Here is a 17226-nt window from a genome sequence, read left to right on the forward strand (position 1 = left end):
AATGTGTGCCAGGACACAGAATGTGCAAAATTGTACTACACTAACATTTTATTGCAAATGAGAGTTCTCAGAGGAAACTAGGTATAAGATATACAAATATAAGGTAGATACTGTGACCAGTCATTTATGTTGCACAAGATTCTACTCAAGGGGTACAAGAGTCTTAAAGGTGGTATCTTATATCCTTGATGCTATCTCTGTCTTTATCTGTCCCTGTTTGTCCCTGTCCCTGTCTGTCCCTGTCCATGTCCCTGTCCATGTCCCTGTCCATGTCTGTCCATGTCTCTGTCCATGTCTCTGTCCATGTCTCTGTCCATGTCCCTGTCCATGTCCCTGTCCATGTCCCTGTCCATGTCCCTGTCCATGTCCCTGTCCATGTCCCTGTCCATGTCCCTGTCCATGTCCTTGTCCATGTCCATGTCAAATAAAGCCAAGGCAGTGGACGATCATCAAATGTCACTCCACTGCTGCACTTTCAGCAGTGGAGTGTCACTCGTCTTACACCGTGCTTCAAGGAGTTTCATATATACTCCAGCATGTCTAAAACATTGCTGAGACCTATAAATACTTTGTTCTTGTTGGAGTCCTGCAGGGTAGTGTCCTTGGACCACTATTCTTTCTCATTTACATCAATGACCTCCCTAATGCTTCTAAACTACTTAAACCTGTTTGTCTTTTGCAGATGACACTACTTATATCCTCTCTCACTCAAACTAAGCCATACTTAGAAACACTGTATATGATGAGCTACTAAAAATACCCACTTGGATGACGACCAACAAACTTACTCCCAATATCGACAAAGCCTGCTTCATACTGTTTCGAAACAGAGCTGCAAATATTCAGAAAGAATTTGCCTTAGGAACCTGGAACTGAGGGAGGATCTTGTATTCTCTAACGCCAATAAAGGGCCGGAGATTGTAGTGTTCAAAGCAGAAAACTATAGAAGAGCGGGATTAAAACATTTCAATAATAAGGAAACCTATTTAAGACTGGATAACCCAGAACAGACATGGCAAGAAATCAAGAATAGAAGCAATGAATTAATACTAAAACACTATAACAATGAAGCCCAAAAGAGATTTATGAATGTGGCCCTTAGAGATTCGCTTTTAACACTTAAATAAAAAATCCCTAGCATGTATTTCTTACCTAAAACACAAAGATATGGACACGGAACTGGGCACCTTTAAAACCAGACCGGTACTTTCAGGGTGTGCAGCACCAACCAGGCCAATAGATAAAATGATGACAGTGCTATTAATGCCAATTTTGAAGCTTCTCCCTGACAGACTGAAAGATACGACACATTTCCTGAAAATCCTAGAAGACGTGAGGAAAAAGATAGGAAAAGCCCCAGACAACCTAAGACTGGTCTCACTCAACAGAGTCGCTATATCCATCCATACCCCAGGAGGAAGCTGCAGTAACAGTGGCGGACTTCTATGCTGAACACCTGGACAAGATCAGAACAGAACTCAAGGAATTGGGAATACGAAGACCACCTAACAAAAGCCTAGTGAAAGAAGCCCTTCTACATATAATGCAAGACAATTCTAAAGTTTGATAATGTGGCGTACAGACAGAAGAGGGGCACAGCAACAGGGGCGTCTGTTAGGGTAGCAGTTGCCAAAATATTTGTACACTGTAAGTTAGAATGAAACCGGCCAGACTCCAGCCCACCTACACTACTTTACAAGAGGTATATTGATGACATTTTTGTACTCATCGAGGGAAGAGATGAAAGCATAGAAAGATTAGTGGATTGAGCCACAGGGCTCACCCTTCACTCAGATTCACTTTGGAATCTAATGACAAGGAATTGCCTTTCCTGGACACCCTGGTTTACCTCAACGAGGAGAGCTTTCTACACAGCAGAATATATTATAAACCAGGAAACTCTCACCAGTACCTTCATTGGTCTTCATCACACCCAATAACATTGAAACGTTCTCTCCCTTTCTCTTTAGCACTTAGGATCTGACGCATCTGTAGTGAGGAAAAGCATTTTGAGACAGTCCTACAGGACATGTGGAACTTTTTCAAACAGAGGAGATACCCAGAGAACTGCTTACTACAGGCTGAGGAGAAGCTGAGGACGACAGAAAGATTTCAACTACTGGAACCAAAGACGAGACATGGGGACAGCAGATCGATCCTGACGACGATGTACAGCCATGAGTGGGCGAGTAATCGAAGTGAAGAACTGACACAGCTTTTGGACTGGGCGAACAAAGAATTCCAAGAGGCATCCTGGTGGGAATTCTCTCCTGACAGACCACCAATGCTGGCTTGGATGAAGGATGATTCCTTAAAAAACAGACTGATGAGGGCCGAGTTCCCGAAGAAGAGGACGTAATGGGACTGGTAGAGGATGCTGGCCTGGGCACTAAAACAAACAAAACATATCAATAAGTGGTTCCCCATTTCAAGACACTGATGGAAAATTTCTAGGGCTCCACATTGACAGCTGTCTCAAATTTCAGACCCACATACAGCATATCTCCCAAAAAAATCTCCAAAACAGTAGGCACCCTCTCTAAGATATGGTACTATGTACCCCAAATGGCACTTCTTGCTCTTTACCACTCTCATCTATCCTTACCTCACCTATGGTATTTGTGCATGGAGTTTAACCATAGCAAATTACCTCAAACCTTTAATTATCCAACTAAAAGCTGCTGTGAGATTGATTACAAACTTGTGCGCCAGGCAACACACCCCACCACTATTTAAGCGCTTGAGACTGCTTAACATACAAAATACCCACTCATATTATTATGCCTACTACATACACAGAACATTATTCTCCAACATTAACCCTCCTCTCAAACTCCTTCTTGAGAACTACAACAGAACGCACTTGCATAACACAACACACAAAACATTCTTTGATATCCCTCGTGTCCATCTCTCCCTATGCAAAAATGCTATGCTATGTTATAGATGCCCCTCATGTCTACTCTATTTTATGCTCCTCTTGTCCTCTCCAATACTTTGGAGAGACTGGCCACCCTCTTTCTGGCAGATTAAAAGAACACAAAGTGTTAGGCTAGCCGACACTAATAATGGTTTTCTCTGTCATGTTAGAGATCACAGTCATCCTATTGACTGGTCCTCTGCTTATACTGTATACCTTACTTCAACCCTTCACAGATGTTGTCTTGTTGAAGCATCCCTTATACATAACTTTCCTTGTATGAATCCTAGTCCTGCCTTTGTCTCTGTAGATACCTTCCTTGCTCATTACACTGTCAAATGCTCCAAACTTCAGAACACTCATGACTTAACCTAATCCTTTTTTCTCCTCCTCCCCCTACTTCTTCTCCTTTCCTATTTTTTCCTTCCTTCCTTCATAAGTGTGTTTTGTCCTTCAGTTCCCCTCCCCTCAATGGTTTTGGTCCTACCCTCTGAGGGCCCTTAGCTCTCCTGCAGTGCTCTGTTTACTTGTCATTAGACTGACCTAATGTCTAGTACTATAACTACCACCCCATTTCTACTACTATTGCTACTACTAAAATCTGGAACTCCTTGCCTGAAATCTCTAGAACTACAGACTCAATCAACATTTTCAAAACTACCATTAAAAAACACCTTATCTCCCTAACATACTATCATCAGTGATGTGAAAACCACACATGCTATTTACTGTATCATAAAAACATCCAAAACAAAATACTTACTCTCATTACCTGTAATTCTCCCTATTTGCACTTACACTTGCCCAAATGAATGTGAACATAAAATTCCTAATACAGTGGAACACTGACTTACGAGTGTCCCAACATACAAGTTTTTTGCGATACGAGCCATCACTGGGTCAATTTTTTGCTCTGAGTTACGAGCCAACATTTGAGGTACAAGCCAGCTCCCCTTGCTTCCCCCTCAACCCAAAACCTGGACTCCTTGTTTGTTTATCTATGATTCCATGGAAATCATCCTCTTTTTCTTCTCAGCACTGTCCTTTACACTTACTTTCTTAGGACCCATGCTTAGAAAAATAAAATTTGGCCAAATGACTGACAAAAATGTAAGCAAAGCATGAGAGAGCTGCTCCCACAGTGAGGTAAACAGTGCACTGAGATGGCAGCATTCATAATAATAATAATAATAATAATTATTATTATTATTATTTATTTAGGTAACTAGAGCACAGATCCAATTCCCAAGATCAAGAGCCCCTCACAAGCATCAAGGTTCCTTGATGCTGGTGAGAGGCTCTTGATCTAGAGAATTGGATCTGTGCTCCTGTTCCCTAAATTAATAATAATAATAATAATAATAATAATAATAATCCTAGGTGGTAGGTTGGTAGACAGCAACCACCCAGGGAGGTACTACCGTCCTGCCAAGTGAGTGTAAAACGAAAGCCTGTAATTGTTGCACATGATGGTAGGATTGCTGGTGTCCCTTTTTCTGTCTCATAAACATGCAAGATTTCAGGTATATTTTGCTACTTCTACTTACACTAAGGTCACACTACACATACATGTACAAGCATATACAGTGGTCCCCCGCTTTTCGTAGTTCCCGGCACTCGTAAAATTCGCCAATCATAGGGGTATTTTCGTATAAACATGAACTCGCTTTTCATAGGTTGACTCGCGAGTCGTAGTTCGTCTGGGACGCATACCCATGGCGTGAGCCAGGGCGGCAGCCAGTCTGGCATTGTTTACCAGTGAGCAAAGGTCCCCTCACGTGCTCCAGCGAAATATTTCATAATATTCCATTTATTTTAGTGCTTGCAAGTACTAAATAAGCTACCATGGCTTCAAAGAAAGCTCCTAGTGCCAAGCCTGTGGTAAAGAAGGTGAGAAGTACGATTGAATTTAAGAAAACCACCATTGAACAATATGAAAGTGGTACAAGTATGGCCGAACTGTCCAGGATGTATAAGAAACTCTACACAACCTTATGTTCCATAGTGGCCAAGAAAAATGAAATAAAGGATGCTGTTGTTGCAAAGGGAGTAACTATGCTGACAAAAATGAGATCACCAGTACTGGAAGAGGTTGAGAAGTTATTATTGGTGTGCATAAATGAGAAACAATTAGCAGGAGATACTCTTATGACTTCGTTTATTTGTGAAAAGGCTAGGCAGTTGCATGAAGATTCGGTAAAGAAATTGCCTGCAAATAGAGGTGGAGTGAATTTAAGGCCAGCAAAGGCTGGTTTGAGAGATTTAAGAACCGTACTGGCATACACAGTGTGGTAAGGCATGACGAGGCTGCCAGTTCGGACCACAAGGCGGCTGAAAAATGAATTCCAGGAGTACATAGAGGCTGAAGGACTGAAACCTGAACAAGTGTTCAATTGTGACGAAACAGGCCTCTTTTGGAAGAAAATGCCAAAGAGGACCTTCATTACACAAGAGGAAAAGGCAATGCCAGGACACAAGCCTATGAAAGACAGGCTGACGCTAATGTTCTGTGCTAATGCTAGTGGGGATTTCAAAGTGAAGCCATTACTAATGTACCATTCTGAAAATCCCAGTGTGTTCAGGAAAAACAATGTTATGAAGAGTAAATTGTGTGTGTTTTGGAAATCTAATAGTAAGGCATGGGTCACGAGGGAAATTTTCGTCGAGTGGTTCAATGAAGTGTTTGGCCCTAATGTGAAGGAGTATCTCCTGGAAAAGAAATTGGATCTCAAGTGCCTGCTAGTAATGGACAATGCACCTGCTCATCCTCCAAACTTGGATGACCTAATTTTCGAGGAGTTTGGGTTCATCACAGTAAAGTTCTTGCCCCCGAATACCACTCCTCTCCTCCAACCCATGGACCAGCAGGTTATTGCAAACTTTAAAAAACTCTACACAAAAGCAATGCTTCACAGGTGCTTGACTGTGACCACAGACACTCACTTGACCCTAAGGGAATTTTGGAGAGAAGACTTCAGCATCCTCCACTGCATAACCCTTATAGGTATGGCTTGGGAGGGAGTGACTACCAGGACTTTGAACTCTGCCTGGAGAAAATTGTGGCCAGATTGTGTCGACAAGAGGGATTTTGAAGAATTTGGGACTGACCCTAAGGAGCCTATGTCTGTTGTAAAATCAATTGTGGCACTGGGGAGTTCCATGGGGTTGGATGTGAGTTTGGAGGATGTGGAAGAATTGGTGGAAGACCACATAGTTCCTATATTGGAATATCACAGGTAAACTTGTGACTAGTTAGGAATCATTATTTTAAGATTAAGATACGTATTTCTGTGCTTATAGTCAAATGGGTGAGTGAGTGAGTGTAAGTGTGAACAACCAGGTGGTTTTTATGTAGCTAGTTGACTGGGTGTATCAGGGAGATGTTTTCTAATGGTAGTTTTGAAGGTGATGAATGTGTCTGCAGTTCAAGAGTTTTCAGGTAGGGTGTTCCAGATTTTAGGGCCTTTGAAATACATTGAATTTTTGTAAAGGTTTAGTCGGACACGGGGAATGTCGTAGAGATGTTTGTGTCTGGTGTTATGCTTGTGGGTCCTGTCACAACTATCAAGAAAGCATTTTAGGTCAAGGTTAATATTGGAATTTAAGGTCCTGTATATGTAGATTGCACAGTAGTAAGTGTGGATGTTCTGAACAGGGAGTAAGTTTAGATCTATGAAGAGTGGGGAGGGGGGTGTTGCCAGGGATGGGATTTAGTGATTATTCTTACTGCTGCTTTTTGTTGAGTTATTATTGGCTTTAGGTGTATTGCTGCAGTTGAACCCCAAGCACAAATAGCATAGGTGAGATATGGATAAACGAGTGAATGGTATAGTGTGAGAAGGGCATTTTGCGGCATGTAGTATCGTATCTTGGAGAGGATCCCAACTGTTTTGGATACTTTTTTTGATGTGTGTTGGATATGAGTGCCGAAATTCAGGTTGTTGTCGAGATATAGGCCTAGGAATTTGCCCTCATTATGTCTGGCAATTAGAGTGTTGTCAATCTTAATGTTTAGTTGTGCAGCACCTGCTCTGCTACCAAACATATAGTAGGTTTTGTCTGTGTTAAGTGTAAGTTTATTGGCTGTCATCCAAGTTGATATTTTGAGCAGCTCCTCATTAACAATGGTGTTGAGGGTGGCAAGATTAGGGTGAGAGATGACATAAGTCATGTCGTCAGCAAAGAGAATGGGTTTCAGGTGTTGGGATATGTTTGGAAGATCATTGATGTAAATGAGAAATAGCAGGGGTCCAAGGACACTTTTCTGTGGAACTCCAGTATCAAGTGGCCGTGTTGATGATGCTGTGTCTTTATTGGTGACATACTGATATCTATTAGTAAGGTAGGATTTGAAATATGCAAGCGCATGGCCTCTTACACCATAATGGTCAAGTTTGTGGAGTAGGATGCCATGGTCTACTGTGTCAAAAGCTTTTCTTAGGTCAATAAAAATTCCTAGTGGATATTCCTTATTTTCCAATGCTGTGTAAAGCAGATCTAGCATTTTTACAATTGCATCATTAGTGCTTTTATTTTTCCTGAAACCAAATTGGCAGGGGTTAAGTATGTTTTGTGCCGTTATAAATGAATAGTCTCTCCTGTGCATGAGTTTCTCGAAGATTTTGGATAGTGATGGTAAGTTTGATATTGGCCTTTAGTTGTTTACATCTGTAGGGTCACCACCTTTATGTATTGGTGTAACTCTTGCTGTCTTGAGTAGTTTCGGGAAGGTGCTAGTTTCTAGTGACTTGTTAAAAAGTAATGAAATAGCATGCAAGAGAACATGGGCCACTCGCTTGTACAATAATGGTGGGACACGAGACAGGTTCCCCCAGTTATTTTTAAGTGACTTTATAATATCAGTGACTTTGGTGGGCTCAGTTGGTACAAGATAGAAGGAATTTGGGAAATTCCCATCTAGATAGTCCCCGGCATGGGCGTTGGTACGCGAGATTTTGCTGGCAAGATTAGATCCTATGGTTGAGAAGAAGTCGTTTATCTTGTTAGCTGTTTCAGTAGGATGCAGTGGTATTTCGTTAGGTTTAATTAGGACAATATTCTTGTTTTTTTTCAGTTTGTGGGTGCCCAGAATCTGAGAGGGTTTTCCAGGTCTTCTTTATATCTCCTCTTGTGTCAGTGAATCTGCTGGGGTAGTACAGTTGTTTGGCTTTCTTTATTACTTTGGTGAGAACTGATGAATAGTGTTTGAGAATATCTTTGTGTATTAAGCCCTGTCTATATTGCTTTTCATATTGGTGTTTCTTATCAATGGATTTCAGAATGCTGCTGGTTAGCCATGGGCAACCGAGCCGTTTATTCGTCATCTGTTTCGTTTTTATAGGACAATGTTTGTTGTATAGTATAAGTAATTTGTTAAGAAAAATGTCTGTCCAATCGTCAATACCATTGGCCTTGGAGAATTCTGTAGGCCAGTCAACAGTCTCTAGGTCAGCTGTGAACTTCCTTATTGAGGCCTCGTCATGGAGTCTAAATGAGACTTTGTTGTATTCAAGTGGTGGTTTACTAATGTTTGTTAAGAGGAAGGTAGGGTAGTGGTCTGTAGTGCTGTCTGTGATTATCCCTGATTTAAGGGGGGCTAGTATATTGGTCCATATGTGGTCTATTATGGTTGCACTTGTCTCGGCCATCCTGGTTGGTTTAGTTATTGTTGGTATGAGAAGTGTGTTATTCATATTGTTGATGAAATCAGTTACAGGCTGATCATCTAGTAAGCCAAGGTTGATGTTGAAGTCTCCAGCTAAGAGAAGGTGGTGCTTGTTCATTTGTCTGTTTGTTATTAGTGACTTTAATTTCTCAATGAAATTTGGGATGTTTGTGTGGGGTATCCAGTAAATGGCACCGATTGTTATAGGTGTTTTAATTTTTTTTACAGTAAAATTAGCAAAAATGTATTCCCCATATTCATCACTAAAGCAAGTGGTGCTAATACAAGATAAATGGTTAGAGTAATAGATTGCAATACCACCCCCAACTTGGTATGGTCTGCAGTTGTGGATTGCTGTGTATCCTGGTAGTGGGTAGATATCTATTGTGTCCTGCTTAAGCCAGGTCTCAGTAAGAATAATGCAGGAGAAGGGTGTCTTTAGTGATTCAAGGAGTGCCAGGAGGTCATCATAGTGTTTGCTTAACCCTTTGAGGGTCGACAGGCCCTCTCCGAAACTCGTTCTCAGGGTCGGCCAAATTTAAAAAAAAAAAAAATTATTTTCTCCTATGAAAAGATAGAGAATCTTTTCCCGATCATAAAAATACCAAAAGTTTGAAATTTGAAAGAGAACTTACGGAATTATGCTCTCGCAAAGTTAGCGGTCTCGGCGATGTTTACACATCGGCGATTTTGCCCACTTTGAGCCCCATTTTCGGCCAATTTCACTGTACTAGTCGACAAAAAACATGAATATTTCGCTAGAACTCCATTTTTTCTATTGAATGGGTGCAAGAAACCACTCATTTATGAAATTCAACTATCCAGTACAGTGGTCAGAATTTAGCAATTTTGCCAATTTCACACAAATTTCAAAAGATGACAATTTCCGAATAGGGTCCAGAATAAACAAGAAAGACATTCCTGGCACTAAAATGACATTTCCTCTGGTCATTAGTCACGTCTCAAGGCCCCTCTTATATTCTTTTGCTTTCCAGTTTGAATTTTTATTTTCACAAAAAATATAAGATTTACTGTTATGCAGACTACTGCATTAGTGTAAAAAATGGTATAAATATTATTGGTGCACTTGTGAAAGAATATTAGACTCACCAGTTGACGTGTATTGCACGCTTGGCACGATTTGTTTACTTTTGAAGTTTGGTAAAAATCGAACATTTCTGCTACTTTGAGCTCAATTTCAAGGCACCTTTCTTTGTAAAACCAGTCAAAATCATCTCAATTTCTGTAATATGTCTTCCATTCTATAAAATGAGACCAAGAAAACTAGAATACAACAATAAATACCATACGAAAATACACTGCAAAGTCGCTGATTTATTAAAAAAAAATGGTCAAAGTTTTTTTTTTCTCATTATGCACTGTGTGCTGCAGGATTTTTTTTAGACTGTGCACACTGACCACATAGACCCATTCTTTCATATGAAGGCCTACCAGCTTTCTCCCACTAGATTTGAGGCCGCTAGAATTTATGAGTACTAGTACGTCAAAAACCCCTACGCGTAAGACGTACTAGTACGACGAAAACCCTCAAAGGGTTAAGGACCTGATGTTGTAGTTAAGTACTGATAGGCTTTTAGCATTGTTTAGGACAGTGCTGGCTTGTGATGCTGTGTAATAAAGGCAGTTACTTTCCAATAGGTTTTGATTGGGTGTCAGATTATGGAAGTTTAGATCAGCGTCAACGTGATCAATCATCTTCTAGGTTTAAATTATGGTTATTTATATCCTGAGTTATGTGTTGAATTCTAGTACTGATATCTGTAGTGGTGGGATGCTTGGATAAGTATATAGCTAGAGTATTTTGGTCATATAGAGTATAGTCACTACTACACATAATGAAGTTGATGTTGTCTATGTGTTGTGCTGGAATGAACTAAAGTACAACTAGGTATAAACTAATAACATAAAAATACAAATTTAAAATAGAACAAGACTCTCGCTTGTAATTGCACCAAGGTCTAATATAATGACTTTTGTGGAGTCTATGTTTTGAGCTAGAATGAGCTATAGTACAACTAGATTTAATCTAATAATATAAAAATACAAATTAAAAATAGCACCAGTCTCTCACTAGTAATTGCAATATGGTCTAATATAATGAATTTGGTATTGACTATAGTACAACTGAGTTTAATCTAATAATATAAAAAAGGCACAAGACTCTCAATTGTAATTGCACTATGGTGTTATATAAGTTGTTTACAAGAATTAGAGTATAATTAGCTTTAAATTGACAAGATAAAATATACAAGTTAAGGTAGCAAAAGAATAAAAAAAGTAGAAAAAAAAAAAAATATATATGAGGTAGTTGGTTCTAGTTAGCAAAAGATAGTTAAGGGCCTTGAACAATAATATAATTGAAATATACACTAATTGCACACACAATATAGTCACTAAGATATGAAAACAATCTTAGAGTAGGAATTATAATATAAACTTATAATATAAAAATACAAATTGAAATGGTACTTGCAATTGCACTAGAGTCTGGTATAGGTTGTTGACAAGATCAAGAGTATAACTAGATTTAAATTGACAAAATAAAATTCACAATTAAAGTACCAAAAGAATAATAGTAAAAAATAACAATGGTAATGTCTTGGTTATAATATGATAGTAAGATGGTAGACAGGTACACAGGTACAAAGGATAATATAAAGGTTTGAGTTGAATATACAAACTTGAAAATTTGGCAACAAAATGTTATGGGAAGTATAAAATAATGTTTAATGTACAAAAGTAAAATTGACTGGTAGTAAATATGGTGTTTAATAAAATTTTAGTAAGTAATAATGATTACAAAAAAAGTGAAAAAGTAATGTTTATTTCATTCAATATTGCACTGGTAGTTATACTAGAGGTTATATGGCAGTACAAGGTAATTAAGAGTACTCTAAGATAGTAAATGTGGTATTAAAACAGGTAAAGGTAATTAGACAAGTAATGGTTATTAAATGTCAAAAATGTTAAGAGAAAATTGAAATTATAGTAAAAATGATAATTATTAATTTTAGTAAGTAATATCAATTGATAGTATTTAAAAAAAATATGAGGTAGTAATATGGACAGAGAAAGTATCAATTCAGCTAATGTTTAAGCAAACAATAGTAAATAAGAAAATAACATAAGGTGACTTATGCTTACTAGTAAAATCACAAAATGAGGTAGTTGATTATTTAATTACTAAGAGATTGTACAATGAAATTTGAACAATAATGGAGCAAAACATACACTACACTACGTAGGCTTTTAAGTTGGACATTGTTTAGTTATTCTCTGTAAGATTAGTATCCCTGAGAAATCGTGATAGATCATTCTCGTTCGTGATTGTGTACAGTTGACCTACATTTGTTTTCCTAACAAGAATTTTTCCATCCCGTGTGAAGCATTGGTGTATTGTGTCGTTATTCTCCCGCTTAAGTTTTCTGACTCTATACAGGAGGTTCTGACGTTTTTTGGCAAGACACTCGTTTATGTATACCTCTTTCTTTACTTTAATAGATGCAATAATTAAGTCTTTTTTCCTGTCATGTGAGTGGAATCTAAGCATAACACTTTTTCTACCAAAGGGTTAAAAGTTAAATTTTTTCTCACTTACAAAAAATAAAGTTACCAATGATGTACTTTAACACACTAATTGTTTCCCAGATAGGGAGACCCAAAAATAGAGGAAACACTCATTTATTGCATATGACTACAAAAGACAATAATATAATAATAATTACCCACACAGGTGATACAAGAGGATTCTGCATAAACAATTCTTTATCATCCATGCCAAATGTTTTGTTCAAGCTTGAATCGTATATGTTGTTGCCAATCACGCCATGAACCTCTTCATACAAACCAGTCGCAACTGAGAAGTGATTGGGAAAAGTCTTGGTAACAAATTGATTTCTGAAACAAACATCAATATTCAGCATTTTATAGTACTGCTTAAATTTCACTGCATTTTTATTGAAAATTAAATGCTCACAGCTCATCTGAATGAACCGCGCTCATAACGTACAACTACATCAGAAACCCTGGCCTCAATGAAGTAGTTCTATGTAATGGACAATGAAAAGGTTAATATTGCTCTCAGTGTCCACTACTAAAAATAAAAAATTTCTTCTGAAATGGTAGAGAATATTTTTCTGAAGGTAATGACACCAAATTATGAAATCTGATGGAAAACTCATGTCACTGAGGCCAGGGTCCCTGACATTGTTCTATGTCATGAGCACAGCTTACTCAGACAAGCTGTGAAAGGTAAATATTGGCCTAGATAATAATAATAATATCTTTATTTACTACAAGTACATGTACAAGGTATACAGGCCTAGCTGACAACAATGACATACTACTATATAGAAAGCTGCTTGTTATGCTCCGCATGTCGGGCAAATTAGGTCAGTGTCCCAGGATGCGACCCACACCAGTCGACTGACACCCAGGTGGAAAGAAACACGCCCAATGTTTCTACTCTGGCTAGGAATCGAACCCAGGCCCTCGCCATGTGAAGCTAGAGCATTAGCCACCAGGCCACCAGAGTGGCCTGGAGAGTGTGCCTGGAGTGTGTGCACTGTATAAAAAAAAATCCTTCCCCACATGGTGCCGAGCTCAAGATGTAGAACTATGTCAGGGACCCTGGCCTTACTGACGTAGTTCTATGTGACAGACAGTGAAACGGTTAAGTGGCAATGACTAGCATAGAATTTACTGACAATCGAGTAATTGATGAAAGGGTCAGAGTTTTTCTACAAAATACACAAAACCTCTACAACAGACATTGTCCATTTAAAACTAAGCAGATCACGGCAACAAATATCAGCCTCGGGTCCAGTGATAAAGAAAAAACTACGTAAAACAGTTCAGATTGGGCTTAATAACTAAGGAACAGACAAAAAAAATATACATCAGTACTTACCAATCTAATAAGGAAGTTTAAGCAACTTTTTTAATGCTATTAGGTTTAATGAAACAGGGATATGAAAAAGAATCAAATACAAAGTGGAGTTGGAACAGATTCTTTTTGCTGATGACACTGTCCTTTTGGGAGAGACTGAAGAAAAGTTGCAGAGTTTGGTGGATGAATTTGGGAGGTTATGTAAAAGAAGAAAATTAAAAGTGAACACAGAAAGAGGGCAACAGAAAATTTAGGTAATGAAAGATTGGATATCAGATTTTACGGAGTAATGGTGGAAGTGAATATGTTCAGATATTTGGGAGTGGACTTGTAAGCAGATGGGTCTATGAAAGATAAGGTGAACCATAAATAAGGGAAAAGAGGTGATTGGTGCACTAAGGAAACTGAGGAGACATAGAACGTTATCCATGGAAGCAAAGAGGAGAATGTATGAGAGCAGAGTGGTACCAGTGCTCTTATATGGGTGGTGAATGTTGAAATAAGGAGAAGGCTGGAGGAAGTAGAGATGTTAGTATCTGAGGGCAATGTGTGGTGTGAATATTATGCACAGACTCCATGGCTTGGAGACTAAAAAGAGATGCAGGATTACTAAAAGTATTATCTAGAGGGCTGAAGATGGACTGCCGAGATGGTTTGGACATTTAGAGAGGACGGAACTAAACAGAATGACTTGGAAGGCATATAAATTTGTGGTGGAAGGACGGAAGAGTAGGTATCATCCTAGGAAAGACTGGAGGGAGGGGGTAAAGGAGGTTGTGTGTGCAAGGGGGTTAGATTTCCAGCAAGCGTGCACGAGCGTGTTAGATAGGAGTGGAGGCAAATGGTTTTATGACACGATGTGCTATTGGAGTGCAAGCAAAGTAACATTTGTGAAGGGATTCAGGGAAACTAATTAGCGAGACTTGAGTCCAGGGGGTGGGAAGTACAGTGCCTGCACTCTGAAGGAGGGGTGGAGATATGTTGCAGTTTTTGAACTATAGTATCAGCATGCCACTGGCAAGACAGTGATGGAGTGAGTGATGATGAAAGTGTTTCTTTTTTGAAAGTGTTTTTTTTTTTGTTAAAAAAAAAAATAAAAAAAACTGAAAAAAACTGAAAAATCCAGGGCTCCTGAAAACTGGTTAAAACCAGAGATATAATCTTAACTAAAACAGATGAATCTCACATCCAGCCCAAGCCTGAAAAAAACAGCAGACATACTAAATGAGTTCTTCTCTACTACAGGATCAAGACTAACTACCAAAATCTTAATTTCAAATGCACAGGTGAGTGACTGCCTTACTGGAAATTAGCCAAACTAATCCTAAGGTCACAATTATAAATTCACTGAAAAACAACACAGGAAACCTAACTAATTTACCACCACTAATGTACAAAAAAGCAGCTCATATACTGTCACACACTATTGCAACTTTGTTCAACAAATCATCTGAAACGAACTTTCTCAATGATGCTTAACCCTTTGACTGTCGCAAGCTCCTTTCCGAAACTGTCATTCTATGTCGCAAAATTTTGCGAAAAAAACAAAATTTTTTTTTCCTTATGAAATGATGGAGAATCTTTTCCCGATGGTAATGACACCAAAAGTATGAAATTTGGTCGAAAACTCACGGAATTACGCTCCCGCAAAGTTAGTGGTCTCGGTGACACACGCATCGGCAATTTTGCTGACTTTGAGCCCTGTTTTTGGCCAATTTCGTTGTTCCAGTTGACCAAATTCATAGCTGTTTCTTTACAACTCCATTTTTCCTATCAGTTGAGTACAAGAAACCGCCCATTTACTGATTTGAACTACCCAATTAAGTGGTCAGAAATTGGCAATTTGGCCAATTTCACGCAAATGAATATCCTCTCCCCCCCCCCTCACAGGCATGCAGAAAGCTGTCAATACAGTGGACTACAACATTCTGCATCTTAAAATAGAACATTGTATCATAGGTCATACTCTTGTATATCTAAAGTCTTATCTTAGTAGCAGACACTACTGTAGTATGTCTCCATCAATGGTGTGATCATGTCAACTCGGCCAATCAGCATAGGGGTGCCTCAGAGCAGTATTCTTGGCCCTTTATCCTTCCTCATATACTACATACAACAACGATTTCTCTAATGCATCTTGTCTCCTTGAAGTGATTTCGTTTGCTAATAACTTTTGTCATCTACCACTCAAATCAGACTTTTCTCAACAACACTGTTAATGAGGAGAGGCTAAAATTATCTACATGGATGACTACCAATAAACTCAATCTTATATTGAAAAAAAAACCTTCTACATGATGTTTGGAAACAGAGCAACAAATGTTCAACTAAACATAATGATTAACAGTTTATGTCTTCTTTCCACCATTTACAACATTTCTGGAATATTTTTTAAATATTTATACAGTAGTGTACTGTATATTGAAATAAATAGAATAGAGGAAATCAGCTCTAATACACATTATTTAGATATGAATACTGGTGAGAGCCAGTCGTAAGTCCGAGGTGTTGGTAAACGAGTACATCGCTAAGTGAGGAGAGGCTGTAGTACAATTTCTTAGCCTTCCTTATCAGTTTGGTGAGGAGTGATGCATAGTGTTTAATAATCTTTGTTTATTAAGCCCTGTCTATACAGTGGACCTCCGCGAATTCATGGTTCCAAATTCACAGCTTCAGTAATTCACATATTTTTCCTTAGAACCTAAAATGCCTCGGCATGATAGTGGCTATCTTTGTACTTAGCTAATCAAAATTGTAATTACACATAAACCATACCACGGGCGGGATTGAACCCGCATTCAGAGAGTCAGAGAGCTGGTCCAGTGGCTAACGCGACAGTCTGGAGTTTTGAGACTCTCTGACCGTGGGTTCAATCCCGCCCGTGGTATGGTTTGTTTGCAATCGTGTCATTGCGATTTCGTGAGTCGTGTAATTACACATTGTAACCTTTACAAAGAAATAAATTTATTATTATTATTATTATTAACTAATAATTGTTCATGAAAATCTCTGCAAATTCGCAGAATTTTAGAGGAGCTTTATCATGGCAATAATTTTTTGTGTGTTTTAATGCTAAATATTAAGAAAAATACCTAATATCGCTTATCTCTGTAACCAACAATTTCAACCAGAACAAAGGCTTCTATAACATAGCTGAACCACTTGCCAAGAAACTTATTCATCGCTATCCCACATAAGAACATAGAACACTGCAGAAGGTCTACTCACAACTTGTCCAATACCCCTGCCAAGCTACCCAAGACTCTATAACCCCACCCGGTAGATCATCAGATGCAGCATTCTCCACTTGACCTCAACATTCTGAACCTGACTATAAATACTCCCGTACCTTCCACCCCAGGTAGATCTGTGTGACTTGAAAAAGCCCACTGTGTGGGCGAAACGTTGTCAATAAAGGATCACATTAAACTGCATATGTGTTTGTTTCCATTGCTTTTCATACTGATGTTTCTTATCAACGGATCTTAGTATGCTGTTAGTTAGCCATGGGCAACTTAGCCATTTATTCGTAACGTTTCGTTTTTATGGGACAATGTTTGTTATATAGTCTAAGTAATTCGTTAAGAAATATATCTATCCAATCATCAATACCATTGGCATTGGATAATTCTGTAGGCTAGTCAATCATACCTAGCTCTGTTGTGAAGTTAATTACTGATGCCAAATCATGGAGTCTAAAAGAGACCTTGTTGTATTTCAGTGGTTGCTTAC

General features: G+C 38.6%; 1 protein-coding gene across 5 annotated transcripts in view; it reads right to left on the reverse strand.

Moving 5' to 3' along the window:
* The window catches only part of LOC128703811 (bis(5'-adenosyl)-triphosphatase enpp4-like), a 260010-nt gene that overhangs the window by 161352 nt on the left and 81432 nt on the right, over positions 1-17226 (reverse strand). For all 5 annotated transcript variants that reach the window (XM_053798654.2, XM_070103755.1, XM_070103754.1 and 2 more), the window contains one exon: positions 12332-12503. In XM_053798654.2, coding sequence (XP_053654629.2) covers positions 12332-12503 — 172 coding nt within the window. The remainder of the gene's footprint in view (positions 1-12331; positions 12504-17226) is intronic.

The sequence above is a fragment of the Cherax quadricarinatus genome, chromosome 87 (assembly GCF_038502225.1).
Source record: "Cherax quadricarinatus isolate ZL_2023a chromosome 87, ASM3850222v1, whole genome shotgun sequence".
NCBI classification, from domain to species: domain Eukaryota; kingdom Metazoa; phylum Arthropoda; class Malacostraca; order Decapoda; family Parastacidae; genus Cherax; species Cherax quadricarinatus.